Raw genomic sequence first — 19,641 nt, 5'->3', positions numbered from 1 at the left:
AACAATTAAACTTATTAGACCTATTTGTAAGATAGAAAAGTTATAAAGACTAAAATGAAATATACATAAAATTTTAAGAGACTGAATAGTGCACCCTCGAATTTGAAGGTTCACTATTCAAACCCTTAAAAATTAAAGGTTTAAAAGTCTGTTGGAACTAAAAACCCTCAAATTTTGAGGGTTTAAAAGTTTGTTGGAGTTGGTCTTAGAGTTGGTTCAGACAATAATGTAAATTTAAAGTTATCTAGTTTTCCGTGCCACAACTAGGAATCAAGCTCATCCAAAACTTAAATGTACAATTAATACAGTCAGTGGCGGACCACGTTATGGATGGTGGATGATACAAATATTTTTATTCTTCATACGTCAAGGCAATGAGCCTCTCCGTTACAAAGATTGGCCGCTGATCCACCTCTGGAACACGATAGAAGTCTCGTTTGGTAGATACTCTGCCGTGTGTCCACCTCCCTGTTAATTAAAACACTAATTTATATTAATTAAAACTTTCATTGTAATGCAAATATATGACACTAAATTTTTTTAAATTGAAACAAGAAGACTTGCTTTAATAGTAACATATGTCATCTTATTGGAATAAGTTCTTGTGTATCTGTCATGAAAAAGGGCAAGAATGATTTGTAAGTGAGTTTGAAAAGAAATTGAATGAACAAGAGAAACCTAAAACACTAAAAGACATATATTACCCCGCGATTTGATCTTTTATCATCCAAGGCCTCCAGTCATGAACGATTGAGTAATTTAGAGATTTTATCCAGGCTTGAGTTGCTTGGAAAGGCATCGTAATGTCATGATCACCACTGTTTACCATAAACCGCAAAAAAAAAAGAACTCCTTAATCTTCTAGACAATCTAGTTTAGGCTTTTGTTTTCACTTTCGTTTAATCCACCTTGGGTTTTATAAAATCTATAACCAAAAAAAATCATTTGTAATGTGGTTTGTTTGATGCAAATTCGGTTTAGTTACAAAATGAATATATAATGATACTAATAAATATGATGTAATATGATGGCATATGAGAAGACTGTGTCTATTTTATTAATATATATGTATATACAACTTAAAAATGCAAAATATTAGTACAGTTTTTTTTTTAATTGTGTTTATTTCGATTACACTACAATGATACATTTTGGTGTTTTTTTTTTTGGGGGTTTTAAGATAATAAAATCCATGTCTGGGAATATTTTTTAACTGATTTAATTCGGTTTGGTTCGTGCTCCATTTGGTATGAAAATTTTGTCTACCCCTACTTGTAAATGTATAGGTAACAAGATTAGTTCTTGATAAGTAATGTTAACTCAAACCTATAAATTAGAGATCGGTATCCTCTGATGCTGTTATTGGCATGATATGGTACACTGCTTATAATGTCATTGTCGTATGGAATTGTCCAATTACACCGGTCCCATTGTCCTTTAGTCCCCTGTTATAGATAAGTGAATTATTTACATTTTTATATTTTCTTTATATCATCACATCTCGTTAGTGATCCTAAACCAAACTTAGCATAATACCTTGGTAACATGAAGCGCTTCGCGAACTCTCTCGTCGTTGGCCCAACATTCAATGAGAAAATACACATAATACTGCAAAAGCAACAATTTTGTCAAACTATTTATCTATTTATCAAAATAAGAATTTGTCCACTTGTCCACAAATAATTTTACACATGGATTCATCCCTTTTTATTAGTTTCTTAGTTTTTTTTTTTGTTTATAACTAAGACATTGTAGAGCTGAGCCGTATACTGTGATTAAAACTTAACTACAAAATCTGTCAAAAGGTTTCATAATACATGCTGCGTAAATTTGTCTCTAAAAGTGTTAATATTAATTTAACCATAGTTTCCTCTTAATTAACGGGTTTAGCTATTAACTGATAAAGGTCTAGCAAATGTAGTATGGGATTGGGACCCCAAATTTGAAGGGACCTCTCTTAAAGAAGAACTAGTAGAAACAAATAATACCAGATCTCTACTACTTACATAGCAATCAGGTGATGTTACTCCTTTCCCTTTCTTATCGCAATCTGGTAATAATATATGTTGTGTATTAATTTTGTCAGTGCACTGTAGATAAACAAAAGTAAAAAAAAAAGTGAGTCAGTGATGATATTTGTTACCAAGGGGAAAAAAAACGAAGAGATTGACCACATTTCAAAGTGTGTATGTATACCTTATGGTATTCTTCAACAAGTTTTAAACATTTTGTGTCACGTGGATCCACGTTTTCATAATTTCCTTTGCAGGTTCTCTTCATCGACTGTAATTTTAACATTGTTATATCATTAGTGAAATTATTAAAACTATTCATTTCAATCCATCAAATATGAAATTATTTTAAGTGAATTTAACAAATTAGGCTCTGCATGCGTAGATTTCATACCTCGTAAAGTTCATCAGAGATTAATGACATTCCATAAGCAAATGGAATACGATAGTTTTTTTCATGTTCAGCATACGTTATCGGGTTTCCGAGCACGTAACCCTGTTTTTGGTTAAAAGAAAAGATATAACTACGAATTTTTAGCCTTCAAATTTCGAACACTTCAGTATACTAAATAGTAAATATTAAGAAGCAACTAAATAAATATCTATGACCTGTAGATTTATAGGAGGTTTGCAACATATATAATTTCCTGCATCATAGTGTCTATATTGTTAAAATGTGAGAGCATACCAGTTAAACGATATTCAAAGAAAAGTGTATGACATCAATTTTTTTTTAATTTATATATATAAAAAAAAACACCTTTTGAGATTTCTTGAACGAGGGCAGGAACAATCATACCGGAATAAGAATCTCCGGTGACATAAAAAGAGTTGGAGATAAACTGTGGGTGCTTGCTTAGCCACTGCAAGAAAAAAAGATATATGTACACTCTAAATGGTTGTGTTTATTTGAGCTAACTTAAGTAAAAAATCAATTAGAACCTAAATTTTCTCATGCAGGGGGTTTAAAGAGTTCAGCTTACTAGTGTGGTTAAGCCTACATCTACTTTATACTACGAGAATTACAACATACACAAGAACTTTAAGGAACAAATGCAAGTGCTTTAAAGAGAGCTAAGTTTGTCTTATTACCTTTTGGAGAAAGTCATGAATCCTCTTAACTTCAATTGTGTCACTAGTTTTTCCTATTGGAGTTCTTGAGTAGGAGAAGCCAGCTCCAACAGGTTGATCCAAGTATATTATGTTCGCCATCTGAGAAAATGATCCACAATTTTCAAATCAAGAATAGACTTTTGGGGCTTGTGATCCAGTATTAACGTAACATACTTCAGCTACCTTTGTCCATGAATATGTAGTAGAAACCAAAGAAGGGGTAATTCCATTGTAAACCTCAGACTTCAAAGCCAAAGGTCCTAAAAGTTTATTTTCCCTACTTTAAGCAACGTAACTCATTGAAAATAGTGCTTAGCGAAAGAAGAATTTTCATATATTTACCGTTCTCAAAAAGAAGCCCACCCAGAGAGGAACATCCAGGTCCTCCATCTAACCAGAGAAGAAGAGGGTCTTCTTTTGGATTCTTCTCAGATTTGATAAAATAGTAGAAAACTTGTATATTCTCTTCCTCTCCAATACCAATGTACCTTCATTCAGAGTAATGGCTAATTACTAACTTTAAAATAACATCATATAATCGCATTGGTAAGCATAGGCGTAGGCAAAATAAGAACCTGAGGAACCGACCTGACCCAAATCCGAACCCGAACAAGTATCCGAAAAATATCCGAAATATAAGTATAGACTAAGTAATATACTTGTAATATTTATAAATGTAATAAGTTGGTGTTGAAATACTTACTTTTTGGGTTATTTTGAATATTAATGCGTATTTTTGGGGTAAATTAAAGAAAAAGCTTGTGTTTTTTCGAAAAAAAAGTTTAGATATCTTCAAATAATTAGGGAGATTTATATACCCAGTTTCGAGTTCGAAAGGGAGAGGGCCTTCAAATCCAGGGAGGAACTTGACTGTAGTGCCAGAATCAACATGATGACTCAAGAAAAGAAGAAGCAGAAACTTTAGTGTCAAACTCATGGTTATCTAGTTTCTAACTAAGGAGTCAGTCGTTTAACGGAAATAAAGGATCATTTATAGTTTATAACGAAGAAAATTTTGCACAAAAAAAAAGAAAAAAAAGGAAGAAAGTTAGATAGCTATTTGCTATTTCACTAGTCTCTTCAAATTTTGTTTTTGTGGGGAGAGAGTCACGTGGTTGGTGGAGCAACCATCACAATCACAGATATATATATTTTTCTTCAATAACAATCACATCGATATTAAATAATTTGTTTTACAGTTGTTTGTATTTATCTATCATTACATACATAATGGATCACCCAGATAGGGATGTTGCTTTTGTGGCTAGAATTTGGGCAAATCACCAAGACCACGCATAATGGATCGGACAAGCCAGGGGACGTTGCCGTAACTTTTGTGGCTAATCACTCTTTCTTTTCAATTCTTTTTTGGCCCAATTTTTTATTTTTATTTTAAATATAATCAAAGACGTAAATATAATCAAAGACTTAATCAGTGTAAGTATTTTATTGGTATCCTTCTGTAAATCTTTTTATAGAGATTTTACAAAAGAAGTGAAGTTTCTGGATCCAAGTTTTGGGTTACATTGATGAACCATGTTTTAAAACAAAGTTAAAATTATTTCTCAAAACAACGTCGTTTAGTAAAGACGATTCCACATTGTCAGCCACGTATCATCTGACTCAGCATCCCGCAACATAGATTTCGAAATAGGCACAATTTAAGAAGTTCATATATGAAATTTTGAAGTTTAGGTCTAAATCGCACTGCGTTCAGACTTTACATCTATGTGGCACTCACGTATCTCTAGGAGATTGTTGACTCATCTCTTCCATATGTCTCTAGCTCTTTCTCTATGTTAAATTTAAGATTTTTTTGTGTCAAAGTGACTAAGTGTGTAAGTCACTCGATTTTCACGATGCTCTTTCAATTCTTAGTGGATCTTTCCCGCTCTCACTTTCTAGATAGATAGCGTTACAAGCTAATTTTTCTGTACAGTATGAATAAGTTACAAGTGACGACATACTCTATTATTGGGGTTAATCATTTTTTTTCTATCGAAGGATCATATGTCTTTTACTATCCGACTAATTTTTTCAACGTCAGTGTACCTGTCGAGTATCACATTTAAACATATTTTCTTAAAAAACTAAAGCATATAACCATTTTGTCTAATTAAAAAAAAGTGATTAAATAATTCACGCATGAAGGGAATCAATCTTTGGTCTATACTAGTGTGGTTGAACGAGCGTCATCACGGCTCAGGATGGAAGGGGAGATTCTTGAGTTTTGCGGTCGATTCTTGAGACCAATATATCATTATAGACGATAACACCAATATATTTGATGAGTATAAAATAAGACAGAAAAACAAACACTAAAAACCAATAAAAAAATAATATCTTAACTCTTTTCGACTTAGATCTTTGATTGTACTCAAACAAAATAAAAACTTTAACCAAGAGAAGAGGTTTGAAAACACGAAAACTCACGTATTCTTTTGCGATCATGCTCGTATCAAATGCCTGAAAAGCACTATCACAAAGTTCATATCTAACTACACTACATTGTACTTCGTCATAATAGTAGCAACAAATCTATCATAACTAATACAAAGAGATATTGAATATTTGTATATCACACAAATCTGCCACATTAATATTACCCTGAATAAAATTATTATCAACCTGATTAAAAGCAAACAATCGCGCATAGCGCAATTACTCACGTAGTAGATAAAATTATATTGTCTACAGACATTTCATGTAATACACGTTTATTCATAATACATCTTAATACTTAAGCAAGATGGTCATTGATGGTGATGCTCTATTACACAAGTTGGCCATTGAGCCACCTTTTGAACAGGATAGAGGTCTCTTCTGGTAGATACTCAGACGTGTGTCCACATCCCTATAGTCAAAACGTTCAAATCAATTAGAAAACACTTTTTAATGTAATAAATGGAAATAAAAATGTTGAGTCGAAATTAGTAAACTTGCCATGACAGTAGCAAATGTCATCTTATTCGAATAAGTCCTCGTGTATCTGTCAAAATAATAATTTTACGTGAGTTTAATAAGTTTGTGATATAACGAGAAAACGAATGAACAAGAGAAATGTAAAACAATATATACCCAGCGATCTCATAGTTTATCGTCCAAGGCTGCCAGTCATGAATGATGGAATAATTGAGAGATTTTATCCAGGCTTGAGTTGCAATGGTAGGCGACACCGTATCATGATCACCACTGCTCACCATAAACAATCTTGTTACTATTGATTTATACGATCTTTGGTTAAAACCCAAATGTCATTTGTCATCAGCTTGGATTTGGGATTGTAGGAATTAGAAAACTAAATTTAAACACAAATATAAAATGATTTAAGGAAATTTTATTTTATGTAAATATATCCAAATGTTTATTGATGTATAGATGTAACTATTACCTGAAGATAAGAGACCTGTAGCCAATAATGCTGTTTTCCTTATGGTATGGTACACTGCTTCTAATGTCGTTCTCGTATGGTATCACATGATTTAAGCGCAACCATTCTTCTCTGGTCCCCTGTATTCATAGATTGCCCCAAATTTAGACTTTATAAAAAATCTTTAGAATATGACAATTGACTAATGATCTTCAATTACGCTTGCTAATACCTTTTTGATATGAAGAGCTTCGCGAACGCTCTCTGTGTTGGCCCAACGTTCTTCGAGATAATATTTATAATACTACAAATGTTGATTTGATATATCATTAAAAAATGACTTATTTCATTAAAAAAAAGACTTATGTTTTTTAAATAATTATTGAAGCAAATCTCCACTCATACTGTAAATAATTATTAGATTACTTACAAAGCAATCAGGTTCCATATTTTCTGAATCTATTTGGTCATCGCAATTTGGTAGCAATATATCATACGCATTTATGTCGTCAGTACACTGTTAATACCACACAAAAAAAACCTGAATTAGTGATGATATTTATTACCAGGAGAAAAATAAAGTATCGACCAAATATAAGAGTGTGTACCTTATTGAATTCTTCAACAAGTTTCAAACATTTTTTGCTACGTGGTGGATCCACATTGAAATAATTTCCGTTACATTCTCTCTTTAGTGACTGTAAAAAAAATAATATTTCGAACATTGTTTGTAAGAAAATCAAGATATAAAAAAAAAGAGACTAAACTCTGTAGTCACAAAATAGCGAACTAAGCATGACATATAGTTCCTACCTCGTAGAGTTCATCAGAGATTAGTGACATTCCATGAGCAAATTGAACACGATAGTTTCGTTCAGTTGCATAATCTGTTACCGGGTTTCCGATCACATAACCCTATTTTTGGTAAGAAATTTGAAAGTGTTAGAGAATTGTATATATATATAATATAAGAAGCAAATTATTATAAATATCATTTTACCGTAGATTTATAGGAGGCTTGCAACATATATAATTTTCTGCATCACAGTATCTATATTGTTAAAACATGTGAGAGAGAAAACATTTCATGAGTAAAAGTGAGCAAAACATACCTTTTGAGATTTTCTCAACGAGGGCAGGAATAATCATACCGGCATAAGCATTTCCAGTAGCGTAAAATGGATTCGACAAATATTGTGGATGCTTGCTTAGCCACTGTAATTATATATTTTTTTAAAAACACCAATTAAAACGTTTTAACTGATGCGCTAAACCAATCATCTCATCCGTATCTATAAATAGACCAAAAGAATTACCACATATATACACAATAATTTTAAGGAAACTTCATTTGTGTCAGTAGAGTTATCGTATAATATTAATAACCTTTTTAAGAAACTCATGGATTTTGTTAACTTCAATCGTGTCAGTAGAGTTATCAAGTGGAGTTTTTGATGAATATGAGAATCCAGATCCAACAGGCTGATCCAAGAATATTATGCTCGCCATCTAAAAAAAATGATCCCAAATTTAATAAAATCATTAAGAACATAGATCCTTGGGTCTGTGCGTGATCAACATATGAGCATATATACTTCCAGCTACCTTTGTCCATGAATATGTAGTTGATACCAAAGAGGGCACACTTCCATTGTAACGCTCGGTTTTCACAGTCAAAGGGCCTATATTGTTTCCCCAGTTTAAGCAAATCTTTGAAAATAATCCTTAAAGCAATACGAAAAAAAGTTATAGATTTACCAATCTCCATAAGAAGACCAGACAGAGAAGAACTTCCAGGTGCTCCCTCTAACCAAAGAAGAAGAGGGTCTTCTTCTGGATTATTCTCTGACTTGATGAAATAGCAAAACAGTTGATCTTCCTCTTTCTCACCAATACCAATGTACCTTCATTCAAATGAATGATTAATTACTAACTCCATACTCAAAACTAATTGTTACACAAGAGAGATTTAACAAACCCTGTTTCGAGTTCGAAAGGAAGAGGGCCTTCAAAACCGGGAAGAAACTTCACGATAGAGCCAGATTCAGCATGATGACTCAAAACAAATAGAAGCAGAAGAAGGAACTTTAGTGTCATATTCATTTTCTCTTAGTTTCTGTACATTGTGTTCTCCAAGGAAACAAGGATCCTATATATAATACATGAAGGGAGCTTTACAAGAATTGCACCTCATCGTTTGAAAACAAATAAAAATTTAACATGTGTTAAACTATTAATGTATATTAACCCATTTAATTTAATCTTACTTATGTTTAAAACATGAAAGCATAAGAATCCCTACTATTAATTGAGAAGACAATTTCTAAAATATAACATGTTTGTCTTTATCATTTAACGTATTAACATATAATTCAAAAAAATTCACGCGTTAACATATAATTCAAAAGTATATCATCTTCTATATCACCTACAAACAATAAAAACCATTCGTTTTGATTTGAATACCATTCCAGCAAATAGTGAAATCATGATTCTGGAAATGATGAAGATCTAAGAGATGTACTTGTTAAAGCAGATAGGAGTTTTATGTGAATTTGTATAAATTGTCTTGGAGTTAAACTTGATGGAATTTAGAAGAAGGATTTTACAAAACTTGATGGAATTTATATTTGGAGAGATTTGAGTTTTTTTTATTGTATTATATATGGGTTAAATTGGTTACTTCTTTTTTTTTTTTTTGGTTTTTAGAAATGATTGGTGATTTGAGGAGATTTTAATATCAAACTTCATGAAAATTTGTGGATATTTTCATACCGTCTTTGTTTCGCAAAGGTTAAACCGTTAAAAAAAACTCATAGGTGGAACATAATTAACACAACTCACATGTGACACACCATAACAAAACAAAACGACGAGAGAAAGAACAAACAAGGTCTCTCAGTGTCAGAGAACCTCAATTCCAATCATGAACACAAGCATGAACCTTAATGACGAAGATATGAACAACTGCAGTAACTTGCTCTCCTTGGCGAATATATACAAACTTACACAGAAAATTCCTAGTTGTTTTAACGCAACTACTTTAGAAAATTGTAAGGCAATCTTTGTATTTCACATTATTTCTTACCAATTTCTTTTTGTCATAGAAATTAATAGTAGCAATTACAACAGCCACAAAGGCATTCTTAAACTAACATGCCTAAGAAAGAGCGAAAATGTCGAAAATGTGAATTTCTGAAGAATTAAATAGTTTAACTAGGTTGTGGCAATCCGAGAAGATTAATTTGGAGCGCCTCCACGTCTTGGTCCAATGCGTACTTTATAACTTCTCTCATTTCCTAAGCTTCTGCCTTCATAGCCGGCTAACAGTAACTACAACAATTTTGTTTACATAAAACCTAAGGAATAAAAATTCCTTGATTTGGATATGACTCGTTGAGGGATGGCAAAAAGTTAACCACCGAGAAAAAATTATGTTTCCGGCACCATCCAAAGCAAAAAGAGTCCGACTTCCATGAATGCCAATGGTGATGCAGAAGATCAATTCAAGGATAAGGCCTCTGCTGCTTCATTGTCGGCTGAGACGATACGAAATCTCTGTTTTCGACAAAAAGAGACCAATATTATTGAACGGTGATGCAGAGGATAAATTAGAGGAAGATACACACACATTGCTTCATTGTCTATCTGCCTTCTTCCTTGTTAAATTTAGAAATTTCTTCCTTGCTTCCTAGGTTTTTTCTAGTGAATGTTTTATTCTTTATTTTATTGAATGTTTTATGTAAATCTCCAAAATCAGTTCAATATTTTTAAAAAATAAATTCTTCTGTTTTCAATAACAGGGGATTTGATATATGATTTTTATTTTGAATCATTTTACATAAATATCAAGTTCAATAACATAGGATTTGAGAATATATAAATATTATAAATTGAATAACAGGTGAATTAAAAAAAAAAAATCAAATCTTATAAAATCCTTATTTCATGATCCAATGTATATTGATTATTGGTAAGGTACGTATGTTGCTTTTATGACATTTCATATTTTTAAATTGATTTCGTATACGAGTTATGTCTTATTCTTGTTTTTTTTTTCATTGTTAATTTAATGACTAAAGACATATGACGGAAAAAAAATGACTAAAGACATATAGAAGTGGAAGCAGAAATTTTAGTATCAAACCATTCTCTTCTCTCTTAATTTCTAAAGAATTAACCCCATAAAGGTTTTAGTGGTGGTTTAGTAGTTTTTTTTATTTGAGGAGTTTTCTTCTGGGTCGCAATTAAGGATTAATTCCTTTTAAATACAACATTAAATCATTCTATTTGGCCAGTCGAAATAATATCATACTCAACATTATATCACTTTTATTTTACAGTACCACACAAAATCCAAGACAAAAAATCATTATCATTTTCTCGTAAGATATGTGTAATTCATGAAGACCAGCATAACCACCACATGCATTCAATTATAGATTGATATTTTCAACCAATATATGATACTCGGTTCTAGATCGTAACGTATCGAAATTTCTCAAACCAAAATCCTCGATACTACAAAATTGTAAGTTACTTGCAGATAACGTAATATGAACATGGTCACATGTATACATAGATAATAAAATATGTGTGCTTATCGTCAATTTTTTCTTTAAACCCCAAAAATTAATTCAAATAACATCAAATCACAAACAACATCAAATCAAAGTCTTGCAACGTTGATCCTTCTTTTTTAAACCCAAAAATAAGAAAAAAAAACCAATTAAAAATATGAATGAAGGGTATGCCTCCAGTTATTATTTATATTGAAAACATATAGGGTTCATTGAATATATTTTTGTTAATATTCATTTTTTTTAACTGAAAAGTAAGAAGATTAACAAAATAAGAATAAGAGCGTAAGTTTCATATATTCCATATATTGTTTTTCAAAACTTTACATTTCTCCTTTTCTAAATATTGTTTATTTATCCTATTTATTAATATAAAGAAATAGAAAATATTTAAATTTAAAAATGTCAATTAATGAGATGTCAAAAAATAGTTGATTAGTTATATGTCGAATCCCGATTGATTGTTTAAAATCTTATGTGGACAGCTTAAGAAGTTTATACCTCCAATTTTTTTATTAGTATAGATTTCAAAAAGAAATGATTTTATTTTGTTGAAGGTTAGTTTTGTTCTCAAAAATATTCTAGCAACAATTAATACTACAAGAATATTATTTAATATTAATGTTGAATAATTTAAGAAAAAAAGATTAATTCAATATATATGTGATATGTCCGGATAAAGAAACTATCTGTTGAGATCATCTCCTTCTATTTTCGTTTTCATTTATTAGGGATAAGTTTCTCTTTCTCCACTAATTAAGTTACTGTTAGTTTTTTTCTTGTCAAAGAAGTTACTGTTAGTTAAATTAGCTTTAGATAACAAAACTTTTAAAGCTTTCCAGGTGATGGTAATAAACTAATAATTAAGAAAAACTGAATAGTATATAATTAGGTTTTGTGCAAAAAACCCCTATAAACATTTTTTTTCCCTTCAGTTCAGAAAAATGCAAGTCAATACTATCAACTCAAAAATCACTGCTATATACGGTGAAGGGTTTATGTAACGGTGACTTTTGAGTTGATAGTATTGACTTGCATTTTTCTGAATTGAAGGGTAAATTATTTGAATTTATCATTTTTAAAAATATATTGTTTTTAAAAGAACAAAAATTCGGTAGTTATCTAAGAAGAAGATAAAACTATATTTATTAAAATTTCTGTATAATAATAGTATGTTTGTACACAGAGATTCGTTTTGTTCCTGTTTGATTCACTTAGGTGTTGTTCGATTGCACTAGTTGTAAAAGTTTTGCCCACCAGACTTGTATTTTTATCACGCTAACCAAACGTAATTAACCATTAATGTTGTTATTCAAACGTAACCATTATGGTACTACACTACACTACACCATTATGGCATTATATGATCACATCGCAACCATTCTCCTCTGCGCCTCTGTAATCATAGAAGTGGGCAGATGTAGGTGGTACTACACTACTTTTATGGCCCATGTTAAATTTATAATTTTTGTATTGTAAGTTTGTTTCTTAAATAACTGATATTTAATTAAGCAATAATACTGTCTACAAACATTTCATGTAGGTTATACATTTTTGCTAGTTAGAAGGGCATGAGGCTCTATTACAAAAGTTGGCCACTGAGCCACATTTTGAACACGATAGAGGTCTCTTCTGGTAGATACTCTGGCGTGTGTCCACATCCCTATAGTCAAAACGTTCAAAACAATCAGAAAACAATTTTTAATGTAAACAATGGAAATAAAAATATTGAGTTGAAATTAGTAAACTTTCTTTGACAGTAGCAAATGTCATCTTGTTGGAATAAGTTCTCGCGTATCTGTCGAAAAAATGATTTTGCGTAAGTTTAATAAGTTTGTGATACGGTAAGAAAATGGAGAAACGTAAAACAGTATATACCCAGCGATTTGATTGTTTATCATCCAAGGCTTCCAGTCATGAGTGATGGAATAATTGAGAGATTTTATCCAGGCTTGAGTTCCAATGGAAGGCAATGCCATATCATGATCACCACTGTTCACCATAAACAATCTTGTGAATGTGCATTATATCAAATACTCCCTCCTATTTTTTAGTTGTCGTTTCTATAGTAAAATTTTTGTTTTATAATAGTTGTTTAATTAGATTTCTAATGCATATATTTGGTAAAAATATCAATTTTATCCCAACCATTTAATTTATTGACCAATAAAAATATAAAAAATATTAAAAATGGTAAAATAGAAAATTTAATTGTTTTCTTAATCCATGTGAAAAACTTTAAACGACGAGCAATTTAATACCGAGGAAGTGTATATCTTGTATTACAAATAATTTAAATGTTTTACAAAAGATAATTAGGTAATAAAATTCACCAAAACCTTAGGAAAACCAACATTATCAAACTAATTTTATATGAGTTAAAATTAGAAAATGAAACATAAATTAGAATATACTTACAATCTTTTCAAGTAAACAAAGATTCATTCTGATAAGCTTATTTATTTTACAAGTTTTTTTTTATAACATTTATGACTATACGCATTGAATTTTTAGAAAATAAAACAAAAATAAAACTATACTAATATTCTCATCAATTAATCAAATTGTTTTCACTTATAAGTTAAATACACTATACACTAATAAATACAAACTTTACCTAGTTAAATTAACCTTAAAGTTTAAGAATACTATATGACTGGGTTTAAGCTAATCGGTCGGTTCAACCACTCATTCCCAGAGTTTAGCTGAGTTTTAATGGTTCATCGATCGATTTAACTATTACCTGAAGATAAGAGACCGGTAGCCGTTAACGCTGTTTTTCATATGGTATGGTATACTATTGCTATAAATGTCGTGATCGTATGGTATCTTACGATTGAATCGCACCCATTCTCTTTTGCTCCCCTATATTCATAGATTGTCCCAAATTTAGACTTTATAAAAGTACTTGATAATATGGAAATTGAATAATGATCTTCAATTAAGGCTTGCAAATACCTTTTTGATTTGAAGAGCTTTGCGAACGCTCTCTGTGTTGCCCCATCGTTCTTGGAGATGATACTTGTAATACTGTAAATGTTTATTTGAAATAATTACTGAAGCAAATCTCCACCCATACTGTACATATGTGGTTCGTTTATTTAAATTAGATTCCTAGTTTAATAAGTTAGGATTTTGATCATAAAGTAGTTACAAATTTTTTAAAATTTGCTAGAGTAAGTAATATAATTTCATCATACTTGTTAGTTTGCGATCGATTAACCAAAACATTTGATAGAATAAAAGCGAAAACAGATAAAATCAATATTATTACTTACATAGCAATCAGGAGATATATTTTGTGTATCTGCTGGGTCCTCGCAATCTGGTATCAATGGATTATATATATTTAGGTCGTCAATGCACTGTAAATACCAAAATAAAAAAACCTGAATTAGTGATGAGAAGCCACGTGGATCTTCCGCTTATAAATAGGAATCAATCGTCTTCATTTTTTTCGAATTATGCCACCGCGATAGCAGAGTTTGTACGTACCTTATGGAATTCTTCAACAAGCTCCAAACATTTTGTGTTGCTTGGATCCACACTGAAATAATTTCCTCTGCAAAATCTCTTCAATGACTGTAAAATAATGTTTTGAACGTTGTTATATTTTTAGGCTTTGAAATTTAGTAAAGTTAAAAGCAGAAATATTAAAAAGACCAAACAACAAATTAAGCATGCATGGTATATATAATTCATACCGTGTAGAGTTCATCAGAGATAAGTGACATTCCATGAGCAAATGGAATACGAGAGTTTTGTTCAATTTCATAATGTGTCATTGGGTTTCCGAGCACATAACCCTGTTTTTGGAAAGAAAATTGAAAGTGTTGGAGAATATTATATGTATATACAACATAATATAAGAAGCAATTATTAAATATCATTTACCTGTATGTTTATAGGAGGGTTGCAACATATATAGTTTCCTGCATCACAGTAATTATATTGTTAAAATATGCATGAGAGAGAGAAAACATTTTGATTACTTGAACAAGGGGTAAGAGTATGGTAAACTAGAAAGTAGTTCACGCGATGCGTGGTTTATGTATGCATTATTAATTTGAAATATAAAATGAAGTTTCTATTCAATTATATATGAAATGTACAGATGTAATTATTAATGTATGTCTTAAAAATAATATTCATAATACTACGGTTCAACTACAATTTATAATTTATATATGTTATATAGTGTTTCATAGAAGGGTCATGAAAAAAAGGGAAGTTATAGTACATATTACTAAATATTTTTGATTACAATATATTGTTGAAATTATTTAAACAGTATATTATTATAGTAATAAGACCATTACTTATAGCAAAGTAAACTATATATGGTAATTTCGTTAAATATTTAAGATAAATTATATATTATTTTATATTTTTTCTTTTTTGGAAAATAAAAAACTGATAAATAGTCCAGAAAGAAAAATGTAAGATCTTACTTAATTATTTTGATAAATAATTTTATGTTGTCCTATATATTAATTTTATTGTCATCATCTAAAAGTAAAAGTTAACAAAAAATAGTTTTATACTTCCCTCCCTTTCATAATATAAGATGTTTTAGAGATTTTTGTTGTTTCATAATATAGGATGTTTTCAAGTTTCTATGTAACTTTTAGATTAGTTTAGTATTTTATATTATGCAGTCTTGTTTATAATTGGTTGAACTTTTTTAAAGTAGTCATTTCTTAATCTGCGTACTTTACTCAAAACATCTTATATTTTGAAACGGAGGGAGTATATGATAAGTTAATTTTCAAATAATTTATTAAACGATATCACAAAACAAATATATTATATTATATTATAAGTTTAACCAGTTTTTATAAAAAATCATGAAAAGTGTGTGAAATTTAATATTTTTTTATTTTCTATATATTGTCTTTATTTCTAATAATTTTAATATAAATAGTATAATTAAAAATAAATTAATTTTTGAAATTATTGTTTTCTGTTATATCATAGGGTGATAAAACAATTATTCTATGATACCATTATGTTTTTTTAGTACATATGTTTTAAAGACAATTAAACTGTAACTTATAAATTACTATTAAATACAAATTTAAGTTGTGTCTTTAATACAATATATATGATTATTGAATATAATGTGAGTTTTTTTATATATTAGAAATTTTTTTATAGTTTTAAATTAGTCTATCATAAATTAATTTGGTTTCAGTTTTCACTTTGAAATGTATGAAATCATTTTATAGTAATAGGACAATTAGTTACAGAAAATTAAATTAAATTTTGTATGTTCGTTAAATAATTAAGATAAATTAATTTATTTATAGTTTGTTTTTTTTGGAAAAAAAAACTGATAAGTATTCTAAGAAAAAAAAAGTGTAAGACCTTACTTTGAGAGATAAATTATGTTCTCTTATCTATTAATTATATTTTCATATATAAAAGTAATAGTTAACAACAAATAATTTTATAATATGATAAGTCAATTTTAAAATAATTTGTTGAAACGACATCACAAAACAATATCTTATACTCTAAGTCTAACTAATCTTTTATATAATTCATGAAAATAAAAGTGTGTCAAATTTAATATAAATATGTTTTTCTTCTATAAATTGTCTCTAATTCTAATCATTTTAAAAGAAATAGTATAGTTAACAATAAATTAATTTTGAAACTATTGTTTTTCTGTTATTTCATGGGGGAGATAAAACAATTATGTTATGATACCAATTTTTTTTAGTACATAGGTTTTAAAGACAGTCAAACTGTAACTTATAGAATACAATTAAATACAAATTTGAGTTGTGTCTTTAATACATCATATATGATTTTTAAATATAATGTGATATATATATATATATATATATTAGAAAATCTTCTATATTTTTAAATTAGTCTATCATAAATTAATTTGGTTTCAGTTTTTACTTTAAAAGTATGAAACCATTTTTTATTTTTATTTGGTTTCAATTTGTTTATATTTTTAGTTGGGTTGATCAGTATTTTCTTTTAGATTGTAAGGTGTATGATTTCATATGAAATATATTAGATGCTAAAACTAAAAAATGGAAGAAATATTTATTTTGTAACAATGTTGAGAAAAAATGAAAAAGTAAACTATACAATAATTATCTTTTTTTAACAAACTAAACACCACATAAGATACAAATAAAATAAAGTCAAGTAAAAAAATAGAATATTAAATTTAAAATTAATGAGAATGACATGTGTCACAAAAGTAGAGTGTCAAATGTCATTGTTAGGCAAAGTTAGAAAAAACATTATCTTATTATATAACATGTGTATATATGTTGATATGATTAAAAACATACCTTTTGAGATTTTGTCAAACGAGGGCCGGAACAATCATACCGGCATAAGAACTTCCAGTAGCATAAAATGGATTGGACAAATATTGTGGATGCTTGCTTAGCCACTGTAATCATATATTGATGCGCTAAACCAATCACCTCAAGCTCGGATGAAATATAAAATAAGAACGTGTAAAGCTTTTAAAATCACGTAAAAAATAATCTCGGTTAAGTCTACATCTCATTGGAATCGGTATCTCGGAATCAACTATATATCAATATATAACAACATAGACAAGAGCTTAAATTAATAACGAAAAATGTTATTAAAAAAAAACAAATAATCTTTCTCTTATAACCTTTTGAAGAAACTCATATATGATCTTAACTTCATTTGTGTCAGTAGTTTTATTAAGTGGAGTTCTTGAATATGAGAAGCCAGCTCCAACAGGCTGATCCAAGAATATTATGCTCGCCATCTACTTTTGTCCATGAATATGTAGTTGATACCAAAGAAGGGACAGTTCCATTATAAACCTCGGACTTCAAACTCAAAGGGCCTATATTTTTTCCCCCACTTTCAGCAAATCTTTGAAAATAATCCTTAGAGCAATACGAAAAAAATAATCCTTAAGAGATTTACCAATCTCCATAAGAAGGCCATTGAGAGAAGAACTTCCAGGTCCTCCCTCTAACCATAGAAGAAGAGGGTCTTCTTCTGGATTATTCTCTGACTTGATGAAATATTAAAACAGTTGCTCTTCCTCTTTCTTACCGATACCAATGTACCTTCATTCAGAAGAATGATTAATTACTAACTCCAAACTCAAAACACATTGTTACACAAGAGAGATTTTAACACACCCGGTTTCGAGTTCGAAAGGAAGAGGGCCTTCAAAACCGGGAAGAAACTTGACGATAGAGCCAGATTCAGCATGATGGCTCATGACAAATAGAAGCAGAAGCAGAAATTTTGGTGTTAAATTCATTTTCTTTTAGTTTCTAAAGACTGTGTTCTCCAAGGAAACAATGATCTTTATTATAATTACCAATAACAGAGGTTTTGTGAAATGTGAGGTCACTAGTCCCCTACGTTGAATAGTCATAATTTGTAGGACCATATATTTCCAATTCGATTTTTCAGTCAGTATCTACTGATTTTATTGATAAGGTACATACGTTGCTTTCGTGACCTTTCATTTATTTTAAATTGATCTTTTACATGTTGTGTCTTCTTCTTTTTTTTGGTATCAATGTAAAAATTTATACAATTTTGCAAATTTCACAGAAAACAAAAAAAGAAGAAAAACAAAAAATTACATTATCATGGCAGAGAGGATCCACTTTTTATATTACGACTTCACATTCTCTGTTTGAGTATCCTGGTTTTAGCTTCACTTGTGAAATCTTTATCTCCTAAGTTCTTGAAGTCCCGCGGCTTTATGACCCCATCTCCATGAAGTGGGTATTACCAGTACAATTTCCAAAGCTTTACACCGAATCCCGTCACATCCTTTACCTCTCCTTTTACCCTCAATCAGAGTACCCTCAACCCTACTCGACCTCTTAACAAAGCTAACCTTCGGGTAGACATCCTCATCCCGGTGAGTATCTCAGCTTTGGCTATCTCAACGTCACTTGGTCTTCGATACAAGACAGTGGCCACCTATTCTTCCATCGACTTGTTCTTGGAAGCTGCATCGTTATTGCTTGATCTCACAGGATGCACAACCCTTGCTAGGATTTGGTTCATAGCTCTCAAGACTACAATCTCGATGACCTCTATCTACCTCTATCTCTTTATTGTCTTGGCTTTGGGGATTGCCTCTCTTTGTTGTCTTTTAAACTTTGTTTCTTACTCTGTATATTTTGTTCTGTTCTAATAGAATGAAACATATGTTTTGTCAAAAAAAAAAAAAAAAAAAAAAAAAAAAAAAAAAAAAAAAAACATAAACCACCAAAAATTACAACATAACATAAACAGAAAACAGGGAGAAATCACAAGTGAAACCCCATAAGCCAAGATCCGAGAAAAAAATACCGATTCCAAACTGTAAAGTTTGGACATTGGTATGGTTTCTTCAACTCAAAAGAGCTAGAATCCTAATCGTTATTGCCACGAGCCAACCTTTAAATACTAAAGAATTAACGCTTACAGCTTTTTCGAATACTAACACAAATACTAAACGGCTATAAGACAAATACATGTTGTGTCTTATTACAATATTACTTTTTTTTATTTAATCCTGTTAAAGGATGAAGATAAACAT

General features: G+C 30.0%; 1 protein-coding gene and 2 pseudogenes across 5 annotated transcripts; all 3 read right to left on the bottom strand.

The window, feature by feature from the left end:
• Nucleotides 1–211: 211 nt before the first annotated feature.
• LOC104751936 (serine carboxypeptidase-like 10) lies at nt 212–4,185 on the bottom strand. Of its 3 annotated transcripts, none has more exons than XM_010473996.3 (14): nt 3,944–4,185; nt 3,468–3,613; nt 3,309–3,385; nt 3,105–3,224; nt 2,773–2,875; nt 2,622–2,659; nt 2,407–2,508; nt 2,197–2,283; nt 2,007–2,090; nt 1,537–1,608; nt 1,327–1,445; nt 705–818; nt 565–610; nt 212–468 (listed from the first exon to the last, which is right to left on the bottom strand). In XM_010473996.3, exons 1-14 carry the CDS (start codon nt 4,060–4,062, stop codon nt 388–390), a joined length of 1,308 nt encoding a protein of 435 aa, XP_010472298.1. In that variant the 5' UTR covers nt 4,063–4,185; the 3' UTR covers nt 212–387. The 3 variants fall into 3 exon arrangements, with proteins under 3 accessions (XP_010472298.1, XP_010472299.1, XP_019093949.1); XM_010473997.3 differs by having other exon boundaries at nt 2,812–2,875; XM_019238404.2 differs by lacking the exon at nt 3,309–3,385 and having other exon boundaries at nt 3,944–4,089.
• Nucleotides 4,186–5,798: 1,613 nt separating this feature from the next.
• On the bottom strand, nt 5,799–8,630 carry LOC104753940 (serine carboxypeptidase-like 9; annotated as a pseudogene). Its single transcript, XR_015585061.1, has 14 exons — nt 8,474–8,630; nt 8,254–8,399; nt 8,101–8,177; nt 7,882–8,004; nt 7,608–7,710; nt 7,497–7,532; nt 7,309–7,415; nt 7,104–7,193; nt 6,926–7,012; nt 6,728–6,799; nt 6,517–6,635; nt 6,204–6,317; nt 6,069–6,114; nt 5,799–5,979 (listed from the first exon to the last, which is right to left on the bottom strand). The product of XR_015585061.1 is annotated as a serine carboxypeptidase-like 9 (transcript).
• A 3,953-nt stretch (nt 8,631–12,583) lies between these two features.
• On the bottom strand, nt 12,584–18,412 carry LOC109129702 (serine carboxypeptidase-like 9; annotated as a pseudogene). Its single transcript, XR_015585062.1, has 13 exons — nt 18,236–18,412; nt 18,015–18,160; nt 17,731–17,931; nt 17,393–17,496; nt 14,970–15,007; nt 14,780–14,881; nt 14,571–14,657; nt 14,354–14,440; nt 14,034–14,105; nt 13,819–13,940; nt 12,954–13,067; nt 12,828–12,873; nt 12,584–12,738 (listed from the first exon to the last, which is right to left on the bottom strand). The product of XR_015585062.1 is annotated as a serine carboxypeptidase-like 9 (transcript).
• Between the last annotated feature and the right edge of the window lie 1,229 nt (nt 18,413–19,641).

This window comes from Camelina sativa, chromosome 16 (assembly GCF_030686135.1).
Source record: "Camelina sativa cultivar CO46 ecotype springtype chromosome 16, ASM3068613v1".
NCBI classification, from domain to species: Eukaryota; Viridiplantae; Streptophyta; class Magnoliopsida; order Brassicales; family Brassicaceae; genus Camelina; species Camelina sativa.
Note: the sequence above shows the minus strand (reverse complement) of the source record. Positions and strands in the feature narration are given on the sequence as shown.